Genomic DNA, 18,885 nt, shown 5'->3' with positions numbered 1-18,885 from the left:
TTCTTCTTCCTCCCCCTCCCCCAATCTCTGGTCACACTGGCTACAGATTTATCAGTTTCCTTCATCATTTAAAAGAACCCACTTCCCCTCCCTGCCTCACCTGTACAGGATTTTCCATTGTGATGCCATTTATCGAGTGTCCTTGCACAGTGACTTACCGTTCTGGAAGCACCAGCACAGATAAAGCAGGTGTGTGGCCAGGCTCTCAGAGGGGGCGTTGAGGAGGAATCCCTGCAGCAGTCACACAGCTGAAAGGAAGGGAAGATGCATGCAGTGCAGGTCCTAGTGTTGGCTCTCACTGTACAGGGGACCTCTCTGTTGCGTGTGCAGTCTGTACCACCGGTGGCTAGACTCCACGACTAAGGGAAGAGTCATGGTCCAGCGCCCCCCTCCTGTAAGCCTCAGCAGCCCCTGGCTAGTCTCCTCCCACCTTGTTTAGCATACCACTTTGTCTGGGAGAGGGGCCATAAGTACTGTTTACTGCCCGCAGTGACTGGGTACCTGCTTTGCCTGCGGGAGGGGTCCAGGGTGAGGTGGGGTCTTGAGAGGCCCTCGACTGACTCTCTGTTATCTGAAAGAATTGTAAGAGGTTGTTTCTGTTTTCTCTTTCCTATACTGCTGCCCGCTTTCTCAGGTTCTTTCTGAGGTAACAGAGATGTGTGTGTGTGTGTGTGTGTGTGTGTGTGTCGAGGTAACATAGGCTTGGAGTGTATTACATGTAACATACCCTCCCCATCCACAAGGGCAAGGTTAGGGGAGAAAGTTATACTGAGCCCCAACTGACTTCTCACTTTTCTTAATTGTGATTCCCAAAGCACTAATTTCTTTCAGTGCGGGGAGGCATTTCTGACTCTGGACTGTGTAAACATCACATGGTAGTTCAAAAGTCAGAGAGGGTGGGGGGGGGGAAGAACACAGAGCAGAGGGAGATGGGAGATGGAGGACTGGAGGCAAGAAGAGGGAGGAGGAGAATCGTGGGAGGCACAAGCCACAGGAAATTTTCTGGGGGAGCACAGGTCAGCACAGCCCCACAGTGGGGTGTAGGGAAGGTTGAGGTGTGTAGCGGGAGGTAGAGGGCAGAAGCATACTTAGGGCCCACTCCACACCAGTCTCCGGAGGTTTTTGGTGGACCTCCATTCCCTGGGCATGGTAAGTAGGCAGCTGGCACTCATAGTGCCCTGCCTGCTGGGGCACCACTGGAGCTGAGAGAAGCAGTTGGTGCTCTGTGCCCTGAGACCCAGGGGGCTCTATGCAGGCTTTGCCTAGAGGCCAAGGTTTGGTGTTAAAACACTGACCTATTCCCCCCATCCCCAAACACAATAGCAAGAGAGGTGGTAGGTGAGGTTGGGGCTCCTGGCTTTAGACACTGATGGGTCCGAACTCTTTCATTTACATGAGCACACGCATGCATGCACAGAGCCAGGCCTGGTAGTTCAGGCCTGTGATCACATAACCACAGCTAGTCAGGAAGCTAAGGCAGGATACTGAGAGTTCAAGCCAGCCTTGGCTACAGGATGAGTTCAAGATCACCTTATTAGACTTATAAAGAAAAAGGAACGAGAAGAGGTGGGGTGTACCTTAGTGTGAACGTGGGTGCTTACTTAGGACTGCAAGGCTCCAGCTTCAGTCCTTATCGGCAGACACGTGGAACGTGGTGACGTTGATCTTGCTGCCATGCTGACCGTGCTAGGCTGGTGTAAGGATTAGGCACCTTGCAGGCACAGTCCTGGTATATGATATAGGCCCTTGCTCATTCAATGACTCTTTTTCTAATATTCTGACATCCTAGGAGTATGAGGTACAAAGTGTCTCAATAATAACATCAGGGTTCAAAGCCCCAGGAGATCCACAGTGTCAATTGAGGGTAGCTCTACAGAATGACACCCTACCTACCTGCTGCAGCCACCTGCTGACCGGCCAGCCTTCCTTCCTGGTTGGTCTTCCTTTTTGTTCCACCCTGCTGAGAACTCTCAGGGGGTGCTGATGTCTGGCTGATGTATGACTTGGCTAGCTGTCCCCAGCAGTGAGCAGGTGGGTGGATGTCCGTGGGGGGCCATTAGGAGGAGAGGGGTGTGTATGCCTTGGGCACAGAGCATACACACCCTGTGTAGTCACAGATTAACACCCTGGCCTGTCCCCACTGGCCCTGGCCCGAGCACCCAAGCGAGGGTGCCCAGAGGTGGTTGGGTTCTAGCCAGGTTCTGTGGAGCACAGCAGAGGGCAGGTCACTCCTGGGTCATGAATGATGGGAGGGGCAGCCAAAAGCCTCTTCCTGTCCATGAAAACTCACACGGATTGGGTTCCGCCACCAGGCACAGTTACAGAGATCCTGTGTCCTTGAGCCCATGGGATCCACGGAACCCAATCCTCAGGACTTCTGGGTAATGGACGTGGATGTGCCCACTGGGGAGGCCGGGGAAGTGGGCAGGGAAGTTAACTGTGCTCTCATGGCCAGTGAGATTAGCATGAGGTCCCCAGATTTGAATTTAGGATTGAGGGGGCCTTTGTAGACTCTGATCTGACCTCAAGTCTTGGCTTTACTAGCTGGGATTTGGGGCCTGTTTGTGGTTTGAATTCTCAATCTGTCTTCCCTCATGTGCTACGGTGAGACTCAAATGAATTGATACATATAGAGATGCTTAGAAGACTAGGCAAATGCGGGTGCTTCTTGACATCACTTTGCTGAAAGCGGAGTCTGAGGCAGAGGCTGCAGACTGTCCTCATTTTCTGCCTAAGGCTCCTTGTCTTCCCAGGAATGATGGCACTGGATCTTATGAGGTGGTGAGCTCTTAGCAGCTGTGTCTTTAAGAGGAAGGCTGGATTGACCGCAGTTGGTCTCTTGTTTGCCGATCTGGGGGGTTAGAGTCAATGCTGGTTTTATTTCCTGCCTCCATTGACAAAGGAGTGGCCTTGGGCCATTTCTGCAGTCATTTGGTTCTCAGTGATGAACCTGTCTGCTGGCAAGGATCTTGGTGTGGATGAAGTCAGCGAGGTGCAGAGTGTGTTCTGCAATGCGTGGTGTGCTGTAGCCAGTGATGTGTAACTATGGTGGCTATTCACGGGATGCTGATTTGGCCTGTCTGAGGATCTCAGCTCAGAAATACCTGTGTTACTTAATCCTCAGACCAGCTGTGCTTGCTATCCTCCCTGGGCAGCATATATGTCTGACCTCTCCTTTGAGGTGCCTTAGGGCTTTGTGAGGGTGCTTCTTAGATGGAGTTCTTTCCCTCTACAGACTTGATTCTTTCTTGTCCTCTGGTTATTGTAACCCTAGTCTGGGTCCATGTTTTTAGAAAACTCTGTGTGTGTGTGTGCGCGCGCGTGCCCACACGTGTCCCTGTGTGTGTGCATGCGTATGTAGTGACCACAGGACAACCTCAGATGTCACCCTCAGGAACACTATCCTTCAGACAGGATAACTCACTGGCCTGGACCTCACCTGGACACTTTTATGTGGGCTTTGGAGATTGAAATGAGGCCCTTGTGTTTGCTGACTGAGCCATATTTCTAGGCCCCACTCCCTACCTACTTTTTTTTTAACTTTAATTTTTCAGGGGATTTCAGATTTACAAAAAAAAATGTGAAAGGGTTTCAGAATTTCCCTATGACTTTTACTATGCCATGTTAAAGTCGTAACCAACTGGACCACGGATGTCAAAACAGAGGCTGCACTGATCTGAACTATCAGAGAATACTAGATACTACTAGATGCTACCAGACAGACCTGAGTGTTCCCATGGCTGCCCTGGAATCCAGACAGAGACTCCACAATGCAACAGGCTTCATGTCTCCTCGATCCCCTAGCCTGGCAAAGCTCTTCCATCTGTATTGTTGTTCATGGCTTCAGCTGTTCAGAGGAGGGCTGGCCAGTTACTCAGAAGATGCGCCTCGGTATGGCTCGATTGTGAATTCCATGCCTGTTACTTGTACAGAGCTGCCGCTTATTCCCTGGCTGTTTCTCAACATGGTCATCTTATTTGACCATAAGGCCTTCACCCTGTGGGCTGTAATCTGGGGTTGCATGCTTTCCCTGTGGTATGGGAGCCTTGCTAAGCGGGTGTGATCCTCAGTGCTTGCCTGTTTATGGAGTCAGAAAACCCAAGAAAGCCAAATGTCCCCTGTCTGTTGAGGAGCTTATTATGAGGTACAGACTTCCCAGGACTGCAGGCTGGCAAGCACGGGGCATGTGAGGCCAGCCAATGGGCTGCCAACTCAGACAGGGCTGCTGCGCTCTGTTCAGGAGGCAGAGCCTTTTATTCCCAGAACATCTTAGTGTTTGCTCGTGAATCCTTCAACAGACTAGAGGAGGGCCAGCCACGAGATTGCAAAGACACACGCATCTTTTGCATCTTGCGAGGTATCTGGCTGTAGGTTCCATTCATATCTCTAACGTGCATCACAGTACTGCCCAGATTGTGTTTGATTCACTCCCTGGGTACAGCCTGCCACGGTGGTGTAGAACTCACCATTGTACATACTCACCTTGCTCTAAGGAAACTGAGCTGTTTTGTGTCACCAAGAGTGGAAGGGATCAGGGTACAGGGCCAAATTGGGAAAGAAATAAGGAATTCAGGTCTAGTGTACCTAGGCTTCTAGATGGGATCTGGGCATAGCCAGTCCTTCCTTTCATCCCTAGAATGTGAGAAATCCTGCTGATTATTGGCATGTGTGGAGTCAGCGGGATTTTCATGGCCATGTTTGAAGGGAGTGACAGTGTCACAGGGTAGATTTTCAGCTGCTTCCAGCTTTGGGAAGGGACAACCCCAAGTTGGAATAACTGTTGTTCTTTCTGGGGACACAGCTCTACTGCCCTTCTTTCCCATGAGGGCTGAAGTAGTCTGTCAGTTCCTCTTTCTGGTCTGATCAACTTGGGACCAGAGAGACCAAGCAGAGAGACCAAGGTGGTTTACCACGGATCCCCGGCAGGAATTGTGGTCATGTGGCAGGTGAATGTGTGGATATGTATGTGTAACTCGAGGAAGACGCTGAGGTGATGGTGGATGTGACCTAGAGGACCAGAGGGACCTTCTGGGATGTGAACTAGTGGGAGAGCCAGCTGCCCTTCTGACTGGCCAGAGCTCCCTGCAGTTCTTCAGGGCCTGATTTTCTCAAAGGCTAGAATGGTACCATGGGAACTTGGGAGAAAGAGACGCTGTGCTATGTAAGGGGAGAAATTTAAATATAGCTAATTACCCCTCCCATAGGACTTTGATTTCTGTATTGGTTACTTTCATGTTGCTGGGGTCACAGCACCTGAGTGAAATAACACAAAGCAAGAACATTCCATTTTGGCTCATGGTTTTAGAGGGTTTCAATACATTATGGCTGGGAAGGTGTAACACATTAGTTGGAACAAATTAGTTTCTGCCAGTAGTGTTGTGCGGCAGAAGCTATTCACATTATAGTAGGCAAAGAAGCGGAGAGCAAGGCAGAAACCAGGGGTTTAGCTTTAAAAGCCACACTCCTAGTGATCCACTCTCCCACCCTGCCTCACCAGCATGAGAATCCCCACCCCCACCCCAACAACCTCACAAGCTGAGAACAAGCGCCAAAACACGAGCTTGTGGGGACATTACAGATCAAATAGTAACAGCATCTTGCCACCTTACTGTGGGCCAGTGGTCTTTCATGTAAGAGGAGACTGAGGCTCTGAGTGGTTAGAGGTATAGGAGAGGGATAGACATCAGAAATGGTCACACAGAGGAGTCACCCGGTGATTTTTATCACCAAGAGTAACCTGGTCGTTCTTTTACTCTTCACGGATGGCACTCTAAGAGGATAAGAGGGAGTTGTCTTAGCTCTGAGGCAGACCTTTCTATGGGAGGAGGCTGAGGGGACCCCAAGGCACAGGAGGTACTGCTCGGTCCTCTCCAATGAGATCTCCAGAGTGTTGGGAGTGGAGACTGAGGAAGAGTTAGGCCACTCTGCACTGGTGATAAGTGTGACTTAGGGGCAGTGACAGGCTGAATGGAGAACCCTGGAGTCCTTGCTGGCTGCAGTTGACCTTGGGTAGAACAGCATGGGAGGCCTGCTCTGCCCACAAGAGCAGGCATCTGTTATTTCCACTCCTATGTTCTTCTGTGAGCCCAGACTCAGGGCTGGTGACTGGGAGGTGGGAGTCCGGTCTGTGAGCATCTCTGGGCTGCAGGCTCAACTGTACCAGCTTCTTGTTTTCTTATCTGTTAAGCAGGGACAAGGGAAATCTTGCCTGTTGAACTGGGCTGCTGTGAAGAGCCTGGTGAATGGTGTGTGTGTGTGTGTGTGTGTGTGTGTGTGTGTGTGTGTAAGCTGCAACCTCCCAAACAGGGAGGCTGAAGAGGTCTGGTGGGGCCCTCGGACCTCAATGTAGGGTGCAGGGCTGGATGGGGGCTAGACAGAGTGGTAATGCACAGTGCTCCCTGCGGCTGCTTCTCTTGTCCCCCTCCCCCCTCCTCTCTAGCTCACATGTGAGGATGACGATAAAAACACACACTGCCTGACCTCAGCGTCCAGGCATGTCCCCCCCACCCCTCCACCAGCCGCCTCACATTCCTGGAGCTGAGGAGGCCAGGGCAGCCCTCCACCCTCAGAGCATCTAACTGCCTCCTTGGTCCTGTCTGAGGCTGCTGCCTACCTTTCTGGGTCCACTCAGCCAGTCTTTGCAGAGGCCTGAGTGCTGAAGGGCCCAGATCTGAAAACTAATCGTAGTAATAATAGATATACTTATTATTTATTAAGCAACCAGGCACCAAGTTTCACATTAACCACTTTCTATAGATCCTGTCAAGAAATTCTCGAAATACTCCCATGAGAAAAGTTGCTATTTTTTTAAAAATACTATTCCAGTTTTAGCGTGAACGGGAAAGATCCAGTGAGGAGGAAGGGTCTCTGAGGGTCTGAGAAGTACAGCTGCCTGTCCAGTACCACAGCTAAGAAGTGGGTGGTGACAGGACCTCGGCGATGCTCATGCCACATGCCTCAGCTTGACTTCAGTCTGGGTCAACCTACACCCAGGACCCACAGACCTGAGAGAAGATGCTAAGATGGGAGCCAGACTCTCTTAGCCTGGTGTCCCTTGGGCCTTGGATGTCAGGAGAGTTGGGTGAGCTCTGTTAGGGCTGAGAGCCATGGGGCATCCTTGTGGTCCCACCCCAGCTGGAGCCTAGGCGCGTGTCAGGAGGCTTTTTTCTGTGATGTGTCTGGTGCCTTTGAGTGCAAGAGAAAACACCCTTTATCAACACTTCCCCATTAGATGCAGGACACCAGGTTCTCCTGCATGCTAACTGGGCACATCTGACTAATACCTAGCACTTCTTTTTTTTTTTTTTTTTTTTTTTTAGATTTATTTATTTATTATATGTAAGTACACTGTAGCTGTCTTCAGACACTCCAGAAGAGGGCACTAGATCTCGTTACGGATGGTTGTGAGCCACCATGTGGTTGCTGGGATTTGAACTCTGGACCTTCGGAAGAGCAGTCGGGTGCTCTTACCCACTGAGCCATCTCACCAGCCCATACCTAGCACTTCTGGGAGCATCCGGGAACCAGTTCTCACACTGAGTTGGTGCCTATTTCTGTCTCTAAGCACAAATTTTCTTCCTAACTTGCAGTTCTCTTTCTGATCTTCCCCTTTCTGCTAACTTTCCCCATGTGAGTGGTAGCTTTCTAGACTCCCCCAGCCTGTATGGCCCAGTCCTTCTTTCTTTCTCTTCCTTGTCTGCCTCCCACAGGTCACTTCCTGTCTGTCATCTTTCTGAAGCCATCCTTGCTCCAGTCCCACTCTGGGTGTCTGACTCTTGCTACACTAATCTCTGGCTTGTCTGAAAGATTCCTTAGACATTGGAGAGACAAGTTCAAATTCTAGCTTTGCTGCCTAGGCCCCAGCACTTCCCTCCACTAAACCTTCCCCTCTGTGAAATGGTTACAATGGCATCTTTCTTCCAGAGAGGTTTGGGGACTGGAGATGGAGAGTTGGGGCAGAGCTGCTCTGGAGAAATGGCAGTGGGGATTCTAGTTGACTCCTCATTTTCCTTGTGGCTGCCCACCCTCTGGTCTCCTTTATGTGGCTCATGGCCCTGGGGAAGCCATATGCTTGCATGTTCAGGGTGCAGGTGAGGGCTTAGGTAGAGGTGGTTTGTTTGTGTATAGATGTCCCACATGGGGATCTCAAGAGAGTTTGTGGGTGTCCCAACTATAGCCACGCATATCTCTTTCCCCACAGAACTTGGCTGTTGCACACTGGTATCAGTGCTGTGTGTGTAAAAGGCTTTTTAATTTTCATTTATTCTGAGGGATAGGATTCATAAACTTGTTCAACAATTACATATGTGTGTGTGTGAGAGAGAGAGATAGAGATAGAGATAGATAGATAGATAGATAGATAGATAGATAGATAGATAGATAGATAGACATTTTTTTGTTATTGTTGTTGTTGTTTTTGAAACAGGATCTCAAGTACTTTGCATCCTTGGTCTTCCTGCCTCCACTTCCAGGGTGCTGGGATCATGGCCAGTTTATCCAGGGTTGGGGATTGAACCCAGAGGTTCATGTATGCTAGGTACGCACTCTTCCAACTAATATGCACCCCAGCCTCCAATTTCCCCCCCCCCTTTTAAAGTGGGGGATTTAAACCATATACACACGGAGCAAGACTTACAACGACCCCTGGTCTCTCTGCTCAGCAACCATTGGTTTTGTGATGTTTTTATTTCTTCTCTTCCCCAACCCTCTCTTCCCTGCATTTATTTGTTTACTTTTGGCTGGAGTGTGTTTTTAAAGCAAGCCCCAGACATGATATCATCTTTAATACTTCTGTGTGTGTTGTTAACAGATAAGGACCTTTTATTTTAACATTGTGGTAATACTATTAGCCCAGTTAACATCGTTAATAATACTTTCTTGAGATCAGCTTCTACCGGGTCTGTGTTCAATTTTCACTGATTATCTTAAAAGCGTCTTGTCTCTCTCCGTTGCTCTGGGTCAGGCAGAAGGACTTGGAAAGGATGCTTTCTGGAGCCTAGGTCGGCTGCGAGGCTAACCTGTGTTATCACCTTTAACTACTTACCAATCAATTGATGAGGTGTGATCGCTTTCTTCTACAGGTCCCTAATTCCAGCTGTCCTCCCAGCCTTCCTCCCTGCAGACTCTCAAATGGTGAAATCAGGAGTCTATGTCTGGCCTTGGTTGTGCTTGCCTTGAGGAGTAGGAGTGGGGGTAGAACAGCACCTTGGGGAGAGTCTGCAGGGAGGGGGAAGTTCCTGCTGCTTTGGATGCTCATCCAGTGAGCATCAGTCCTCGAGATGTCCATGTAAGGATGTTGGATTGCTCAGAGCATGGCCAGTGGGCAGTGGTGGAGGGGCTGGCCATGGGTCAGTCAGCTCTGAGAAGCACAGCCAGCTGCTGTGCAGAGTATGGGACTGGCTAAGGGGGGGATGGAGTGAAAAGCCCACCTCTGAGCTGTGTTTCCATGATTGCCCTGCTCCCCTGCAGGTTCACTGCCAGCCCTGCCTCTGCTCTCCCAGCCTGGTTGTTGCTCTCATGCCAGGGAGACACTCTAGTCCTCCTTTCCCCCAGTGGGCCGTCCCCAGAGCCGGGAAAGTCACCCTCCAGGGGACCGGCAGCCTGCTTCCATCCTTTCCTTTCCTTGCCCAGGACACATCTTCTTAGTACCGCTAGCCAGAATGGTTTTGTTTTGGGAAACATAGGACATGAGTGTGTTCAGGTCCTCATCCCACCCCCAGGATCCTGGGTAATGTTGATGAAGCTGGCATCCTTCTCTGCCCTGCTGTCCTTATCTGAGAAATCTCTAGATCCACTAACTCTGTTACCAGGAGGGGTGATTGATATTTAAGTATCTCTGTTTCTCTCACTCTCTCTCTCTCTCTCTCTCTCTCTCTCTCTCTCTCACACACACACACACACACACACAATCTCACACACACACATACACACACACACACACAGTTGCTCAGATTTTAGAAGATCAGCCTCAGAATAGGGTGAGTAGTAGGGGAGACTGCTTGAGAGTCACGGGAACCCACAAATGCTCATCCATGGATCCAAGACTCCATTCTCTCCTCCTCCTCCTCCTCCTCCTCCTCCTTTTTCTTCTTCTCTCTCTCTCTCTCTCTCTCTCTCTCTCTCTCTCTCTCTCTCCTTTCTCCCCTATCTCTTAAATATTTATTTATTTATCTTATGTATACCATTGCTCTCTTCAGACACACCAGAAGAAGGCATCAGATAACATTACAGATGGTTGTGAGCCACCATGTAGTTGCTGGGAATTGAACTCAGGACCTCTTAACCGCTGAGCCATCTCTCCAACCCCTCTCCTCACGTCTCCTCCTTAGGTCTGGCTGGTCCCTTTGTCATCCTTAGATGGTTGCCATTTTTCCTCTTATTGATTTCTGTGCTTCTATCATCCCATTCCCGTTGTGTTCCTTGGGGTTCATGGCACCCCTAAACTCTGTCTCATTCCCCAGGGCCCAGCTCTTTGTCTGGTCCCCTCTCTCTTGTTCCTGTGGATGGAGGAGCCTCTGTCTTTGGTTCCTCCAGACGCTTTGTGATTCTGGGGCTTGTGAGGTGAGATGGGGTGGGGTGAGGGTTATGTCCTTCCGTGCCCTAGTCTGGGAACACCCTTTTACCTTGAGGCAACTGCAAAGACTGCCCTCCCTCTTTCCGCCCCCCCCAAAAAAAAACAAGTCTCCAATGATTGATACTTGATTAGCCATCGTCCATAAGGGGCTGCATAGCTGAACACCAATTCCTATAAGAGACAGTTTTTATTTAACCAGAAGGAGTATTGACCCTCACCTGCCCAGTCTATCAAGAATGGCCTGGAGAAAGGGAAGTCTGAGGCCATGGAGGAGACCAGGCTGAGGAGCTGGAAGGGCTGGGGAAAGTCTGTGTCTCTCCTTGACCGTCACCTCAGGAATAACAACGCTGGTGTTAGACTATGGTGAGGAGGCCATGGGATAAATACTGCAAACCCATCTGGAAGTGGCTCCTATAGTCTTTCTGAGTCCAGGCTGTGGCCTGGCACTGGAGGTGGTATATTAGGGTGTCAGTCGTCTGTGAGGGACAGAATGGCTCCCTTAGCTCTTGCCTTGCCTGCATGGATGGTATGTGTGTCTCTGAAAGGAACTGATCCTGGGCAGCCATCGGGACCCTGGTGAGGGAAAAGTCAAGAGGATTCGTGGCAGGCCCCTGCCAAGTGTCTGTGTCCAGGCGCCGACTTCTGTGCAGTCCTGGGACAGCGCTGCGGGTGGGTGGAATCCACAGGGGTGAGACACCGAGGCTGGGACGTGCCGGAGATGCTTGGGGCTGCTTATCTCGGCTAGGAATGCACTGTAGTATTATTAGCCAGCAGCCTTCTCGCCTAGGAATAACCCCCTGGGGGCATGTTGGACACCTGTCCAACTCTGCCTGCCCAGACAGCCCGTGGGTGCTTGTGCCTGGCCAGCCACCGTGGATAAGACTCTCAGGCATGTTTGCGTGTCAGTGAGTGTGTGTGCAGGGGTGGAGTGTGAGGTTGGGTCTGTATGTGTGTATGGCTTTTGTGTATGTGTCTGTGCACACATGGGCCTGTGGGGGCATGTCTGCCATTGTGGATCTTTTAGGGGCCTTTATTTATGATTATGTACATGTATGTGAGCATGTTTTACCATGTGCAGGTATGTGTGTATGTGAGTTTCAATGTGTGGGCTGTACGTAGTATGTGTAGGTACTTACGCTTGCATGAATGCCACAATGAGTGTGTGTGTGTGTGTGTGTGTGTGTGAGAGAGAGAGAGAGAGAGAGAGAGAGAGAGAGAGCACTTGGGGGCTCCCAGGGACCTAGTGAGAAGAGGCTGGATTAGCTGTCCAAGGTTATCCATCCTCAGCCAGAAAAGTGAGTTCAAGGCTAATCTAGGCTACATGACAGTCAGTAAAAACAAAACAACAAAACAAAACAAGTAAAGCAGAAGCACTTTGCACCCTGCTGTCACTCTTCTTTAAAGCCTGTCTCTGCCACACACCAGCTTACGGCATTGGTGAGTGAGTTCACCTGCCCATGCTCACTTCCCTCCTCTGTATGGTGCTGATGGTCACGGTTCTTGCTAGACTGACTGGGAAAAGTCTACACCCAATACTTCAGAATGATGCCACATTACCACCGCCACCACCATCTGTGACTACCATCTTCATCACTACCATCTCCACCTCCATCTTCACCACCTCTCCCATCTCCACCACCTCCATCAGCGTCATCTCCATCACCACCTCCATTCCCATCTCCATCACCTCAGTCATCACCACTATAACCTATATCTCCTCCATTGCCACCACCACCACCTACATCGCCACCATCTCCACCATCATGTTCATCACTCCTTCCACCTCCACCACCATCTCCATCATCATCACCACCTCTGTCACCACTCTGTCAACCCCATTACCACTGGCTTTTACTTTCTGGCTTCCACCTCCTGGCTGGGATTCCTAGGCAGGGTAAGGGACCCTTGCTTATAGCAAAGAATCAAAGGTCCGGTGAAGGGCTGAGGTATGGTGGCTGAGGGTTGTCAGGGGACCAGAGAATAGCTCCGAGAATCTGGCTCTACTCCTCGATGCTCTGCACCATGCTGTTTCCTCTGCCCCAAACCCCGCTCAGGTTACAAAGTGGCAGCACCTTGCTAGCCTGGGGAAGTAAGGAAAGCTTGGCAGGCTCTCTCCTAGGTTGCAACAAGCCTAGAACCTTCTTGGGCAGCACACTGCTTCCCCCAATGCTTTGGTTCTGGCTCTAACTATCCTTCCTCTAGCCCTGGATCCACTGTGGGTTACAACTCAAATAGAGAACAGAGCTGGTGCCCTGGAGGAGGCCCCAATATCCCTGCTTCCCCCAGGCCAGGCAACAAGAATTGGTCATCTAGCTCTTCACACCTGGCAGGGCTGCCAACTCCTGCCTTCTACTCCCAACTCTGACCAGACAGTTCTGGAATTCCTCGGAAGCACTGGGCCCCCCTCAGAGTCAAGCTCCTCTGTCCTGGCTTAGCCCTGCCAGAACTTCCCACGTTCTGTCTCCAGGGAGCAGGCCAGGGTGCCACCAGCACTGTGGAGGTGGAGCAGGTACTTTGGCGCCTAGGCACAGTGGGCCAGTGCGACAGAAGCCGAAGCAGGTGAGGTCTGCAACAGCCCTGGAGGCCAGCCCTTCCCTGGAAACATGTTTTTCAAATCACTACCAACTATTCAGAAGAAGTGGGGTGGGGGGATAAAACAAAACACCCCTCTCCAAAACCAAAACCAACAACAAAAACAATCACCGACTTTTTTTTTGAAATGTGCAGTTAATGGCTGGTTGGTTGTACATTATTAAACAGGCAGCTGGAGACAGGCCAGGGGAGACTACTCCAGCCAAGACTCACAGCCCGAACACAATGTTCCAAGAAGCAGTCACCCACAGGACCCCTGGGGAGGAGCACCCAGAGGAGGGGCTCCAGCTGCTGCCCACTTGCCTCTTCTGCCCAGCTGCACTCTGGTTCTCTTGCAAGAAAGCAGGCATGTGCTGATCCTGGGGCCCCTGAATCCTTTATCTATGAACTGCACTGACCCTCATGGTTTTGAGGCTCCTGGACCCATTACACCCCACCTTTAGACAGAGGCCAGGAGAATGCTCCAGAGAGTTCCTTCCTAGGGTTCACTAGGACTCCTTAGTCATTTTCTCTGGGCTTCCATTTCAACTTCCTCTGATAGTGGTAGGGTAGGCCTGAATCCTGACTGGGTGGCCTTGGGGTGAGCTTGATGAACATCTTCTAAGCTTTGGGGACCCTATTGCCCCATCGTTAGTCTTATTGGTGACATGAAGAGCCATATTCCAAGCAATTGTTCTAAGCCATATTCCTCCTGCAGGGGGGAGGTGCTCGCTGTCCCGTTCTCCAGCTAGCCTCCTGTAAGCTCACGAGAGTAAAAGTCAAATGTGCAAAGGTGACATCAGCTTCTCCATATGGAAGAGAAAACTGAGAGTCTAAAGTCTGGGCATTGCCAGGATGACCATTGCTTCCTGTGAGTGTGCACGCACACTTGTGTATGTATGTGCATAAGCATGCCTGTGTAGTGTGAACGTTCATATGGGAACTGTATCTTAATGCTCCCTCCAACACCTTTAAGATTGTATGGTGCCAGATTGAGAGTTTGGTCTGAGAAGTCAAGTCCTGCTTCCCTTGTCTGTTTGGAGGTCATGGTTACTGACTTTGGGCAAATGGCTTCAGCTCTCAGCGAGTCCCTCAGCTGTGTGTGCTGAGCTTAGGCCAGTGCCCACATCAGGGGAGGAGAGTCAGATTAAAGCATGAGCGAGTTCATGTTAGTTTCTGTCTCTGGCGACTGCATGCTAGCGTACAGGTCAGAGGGGCTTCTTGATTTTAGGGACCCCTCCGCCACAGGCTATTTTCTGCTTCCCACCGTTTGTGCTACGGGTGTGGCTTGGTTTCTGTGTGTCTGTCTCTCCAGGGTCTCCTGCCTTTAAGACCAAGTGTGCTTTCAAGACAATGGCTCTCTCTGGCTTTGCTTGGTGGCTTGACCTTCCACGAGTAACTCTCAGAGCCTGTAATGAATGAATGAATGGATGAATGAATGAACAAGGGCCAACTGGAGCAGGTTCAAACCAGAGGGATAGTAGAGCATTGGAGTGTGGGAAGATCCAGAGATTAAGCTGAGAGGGGATACCCAGCCTGTGCTGCAACTCTCCTTGGAGACATTGTGCATGTGTGTGCTTAGGTGTGGTTTCTGGTGAAGCTTTTTTTCTGTAGAATAGAACAAGGACTTGAGGAGGCACCCGAATTCCACGGTTGGTATCCCTGGGAGCCACAGTAGGCATACAGGATGGGCTTGGATTCTGTGGGCAAGAAGAGGCTGTGCAATCTTCTGCTGGGCCAAGGAGAGTCCTACAGTGGACAGGATATGTACCAGCCGGTCAGTCCCTGAGGTCCCTGCCACTTGGATGGTGCTGTTGGGTCGCATTATGTAGCCTAGCTTGGGTTCGGATTCATGATCCTCCTGTCTCAGCCTCCCTTGGATAGCTGGTTACTGTCATGCCCAGGGCCCATAGAGCCATTGAGGGACTTAGAATGATGAGTAGCCATGAAGTCAGATATCTGAAAAGCACTTGGTACATTTGAGCATTCATTAGCAGCGTCAAAGAGATAGATAGATAGATAGATAGATAGATAGATAGATAGATAGATAGATAGACAGGCACATAGATAAATGATAGATACATAGATAGACAGATGATGGATAGACAGATAGACAGATGATGGATAGACAGACAGACACATAGATAAATGATAGATGTATAGATAGGCAGATGATGGATAGGCAGACAGACAGATAGACTGATAGATAGATGGAGGAATCGTGGTCCCAGGGTGAGGGAGTCTGTGAAAGGGGAGGATTGTTTCACCCCAGACCCTGCAGTCAGTGCTCAGAGCACTTGAATAACCTGCCTGGAGCCACACAGCCCCTAAATAGGTAGATAGGCTTCAGAGGAAGTTCATGCAATATCCAAGCTCATGAACTCACTCATGAACTCACTCACCCTCCAGTGCCAGGCCAGGGCCAGGTTTCCTTGAATCTCTCATGTCTGGAGGACTGGCATCCTAGTTCAAGGTGCAAGAAAGTGGCTACTTGTTCTGTGTAGGGTAGACCCAAACAAAGTCCTCAGGAGGGAAATCTCCAACTTTTCCCCAGCCCCAAAAGTGAGATCTTATTAAAACCTGCAGCAGCTTTGGACAGCCAGCTTGGAGCAAGGTCTTGAGTAGAACCCTGGAGGGATGAGAGTCACATTGAGACAGGAAAGGTAGGATGAGGGGGAAGACGTTAATGCATGGTAGTGAGAAGGGTGAAGGTGATGTAAGCCACCAGAGAGGAACTGGATGGGAGCAGAGGAAGGAGGAAAAGGAGGAGAAGGAGGAGGGGAGGAAGGAGGAGGAAGAGGACTGGAAGGGGTGGGGAAGGGGAGGAGAAGGGAGAGTCACTAAGGGCTTGGGCTGGTGGCCGTGGGTAACCTCAGACTTTGGACGAAGGTATCCTGCCGGGGCTAATTCCCACAGGGCTACTGAGAGGGGACCAGTGGAAGCCCCGAAGATGAGAGGACAGTTTGTTAATGCAATGGCTTACTTGGGACAGCATGTGCCAGCCAAGTGTCCAGCCACCATCTGGACCATCTCACCTCCCTTCTGTCCAGCATCCAGCCTGGCTAAAGGTCAGCTTGTGGTGTGACTAGCATACTCCCCAGAGGCCACTGCCCACAGGCCTGGCCATGTTACAAGACTGTCCCCTTTGTAATAGCTGCTCCTGGCTTTCTCTGCCTCTTGGGCAGTCAGTGGGGACTGAGACTGGGCCCAGGATCCCAGGGATTTGTAGATATTGGGCAGGGACAGGAAGTGGTGGGAGGTGGAGACCTGCCTCACTTTCCCAAGGCCATCTTCACATGTGTGATTATGCACCTTCATCTTTGTCATCTAAAAGAAAAGAGCAGTCCTTGTGTTCCTATCCAGTGGACTTTTATTAGAGTCATTGATGTCCTCTAGGTATGCGTTGGTATAGGCATAAAGGAGAATCTGACGTTTCTCTTGGTGTCTGATTAGTGTGGAGTAAAATATGGAACCTTCATCTCCTTGGATCTAAACTCTGTATTTCTGTGAATGCACTCGAAAGAACTGTTATCTCCTGAGGATGATCCTATTCTACTGATAACAAAACTGAGCTCTTTACCTCCAATTGTTGAAGTTTCCTGCATTGAATTATTGTCAGTGTTTGTTGTTAATGTGGGGCCACTGTTGAGGACAGTAGCCCAAGAGAAAAGTTGAGGACAGTAGCCCAAGAGAAAAGTTCCCTCCCTAGTTCTGGCATCCGTATAAAGTCAGCTCGGTGTCTTTGCTCCTCTTTCGCCCCACCCCCTTGTGTGTCCCTCCCACACCTCAGCCTCATTACTGATAAGTATGTTGAACAAGCCAGGGCAGAGGATAGAGCCCTTTGGCAAGTCAGGAAGTTGACATTGATCTATTAATCAGCACCCCTTTCTTTGCTGGCTAGGAACCCACTAGGCTCCCATTCTCCAAGAATGTCACTGTGATTCCTGGGACTGGGAACCTCCACCCATGCCATCTGGGTTTCTTAGACTACAGGGCTAGGGGTGGTCTGGTGTGTGAGGGAGGGGCTCTTAGGCTCCCTGGAAGGACCCAGATTCAGGCAAGAGACTGATAGAAAGGGATGGAAGGAGGGAGAGGGGATGTCCATGAGGAATCCTGCCCCAGAGAGAGGGAGGCCCCTGGGGACCTCCCAGCTTTAAAGCTGAGTTTCACCTGGGAGACCAGGGGTTTAAGTGCCTTCTGCCGAAGTCTAATATCTGTTTAGAAATGTGCTCCCAAGGACGTTCGAGGGGCTTGGTGGCCATCAGAGAGGCTGTAACTGGGAGGCACCAAATCTTCACTTCAGTCCTGAAGCTGATGGGTCCAACTACTTTTCCTGGCAGAAAACTGAAGCAGGCTTAAGGGAAGGACTCTTGTGTGTATGCTGGGGAAGAACAGTAGACAGGCTACTTCCCACTGCATCTCCTGCCCGTGCTGTCTGTCACCAAAGACTAGGAAAGCATCTGCACCCCACCCCCACACTCCAAGTGTAATTCTGTGGTTCCTGCCAGTGATGAAAATATATGTAAATAAGATGTAAATACAGCTGGGTACTGGCTCTAAGGAACCCATAAGTGAAAATTCAGCATCTGGAAGGGAAGAAGAAAGGGGCTTTTGGGGGACAGTGGTATAGATGTGGCTTCAGGGGTTACCTCTGAAGGAGCCCTGGCAAGAGGTCTCTCAGGGGAGACACTGATGACAGCCTCCTGGAGGACAGTCCAGAGTTATTCTTAGCTGCAGAGGGAGGGGCACAGCTCAAATGCACAGACAGTGACTGATGCAGAGGGTGATCCTAGGGTCTGGCTTGCAGCCAGCTGAGCTTTTTGTAAGTCAAAGCCCAGAGTAGTCCCTTGCCCCTTGTCCCTTGGGAGAAGAAGAGCTATACCCAAGTGTGCCCTCCCCCTGGGACCTGCATGGCCACCTTTGTCCTCTCAGAGTCGGAGATGGAGGAGAGAGTGGGGTGCAGGCGCTAGAATGGGTGACTTTTCCATCATGGGAAGATTTTGGAGGTGTTCTTTCCTATAGGGGCGTTTGGTCTGACCCTGAGGGTGTGTGTGTGTGTGTGTGTGTGTGTATGTGACAGGCCAGGTACCCTCCAGAGTCCCCAGCTGTGCTCTGAGGTGACAGGGTTATGCTCAGCTGCTGGCTAATCCTACAGAAGGGCTGTGAGTTCAGGTCTACAACCAGACAGGATCCTTGCCACTTCCCAGAGCTCCCTGGAACATTCATAGAAATTCACGTTGTGTATGTGGGGTTGGGAGAGGCTCCGTGTAGACGGTCACTAGATTCTGATTAAACTGCAATGGAGAGGCATATGCAGGGTTCTGGGGTGACCCACCATGTGGATATGCTGCTGTAAGGCTGGCACATTACATCCAACACACTAGGTCTTGACCCATCTGTGTCCTATCTCTGTCCCTGTGCTTTCTTTGCTTCTGGGGCCTTTTGTGCCCTGTTCTGTCCTGTTGTCCTGTCTTCTTCCAATGGAAATGCTTGTTTTAGCACCTGCTCTGACATAGACCATTCATTTCTCCCTGTCTTTCTCAATGGCTTTTCTGTTACTCCACCCGCTCTTCTCCTTTTCTCTCTTGGCTCTCTGTGACCCACCCTTTGTACCCTCTCCCAGCTCCCAGCTTCCCTGCCACATCTCTCTATGGCCTCTCTTCAGCTGACAAGCAACCCGCGGGTCCTGCTAGGTGCCAGGCGCTGCCAGCTCCCTTCTGGGGTCTGGTTTCCTTACTGCC

The 18,885-nt window shown here is 50.6% G+C and overlaps 1 protein-coding gene across 14 annotated transcripts in view; it reads left to right on the top strand.

Annotated features, from left to right (window-relative positions):
* Tns1 (tensin 1) overlaps positions 1–18,885 on the top strand; it is a 213,544-nt gene that overhangs the window by 63,519 nt on the left and 131,140 nt on the right. Inside the window, exon 1 of one of the 14 annotated variants that reach the window (XM_085838328.1) lies at positions 2,286–2,381. The exons of the other annotated variants lie outside the window; for them this stretch is intronic. Within the exon in view, the coding sequence (XP_085694454.1) occupies positions 2,346–2,381 (36 nt within the window). The 5' untranslated portion in view covers positions 2,286–2,345. Of the gene's footprint in view, positions 1–2,285; positions 2,382–18,885 lie in introns of those variants that run through there. 14 annotated transcript variants of the gene reach the window in all.

This window comes from Mus caroli, unplaced genomic scaffold (assembly GCF_978045245.1).
Source record: "Mus caroli unplaced genomic scaffold, Mus_caroli_1 scaffold_1, whole genome shotgun sequence".
Classification (NCBI taxonomy): Eukaryota; Metazoa; Chordata; class Mammalia; order Rodentia; family Muridae; genus Mus; species Mus caroli.
This window is presented reverse-complemented; position numbering and strand designations above follow the sequence as displayed.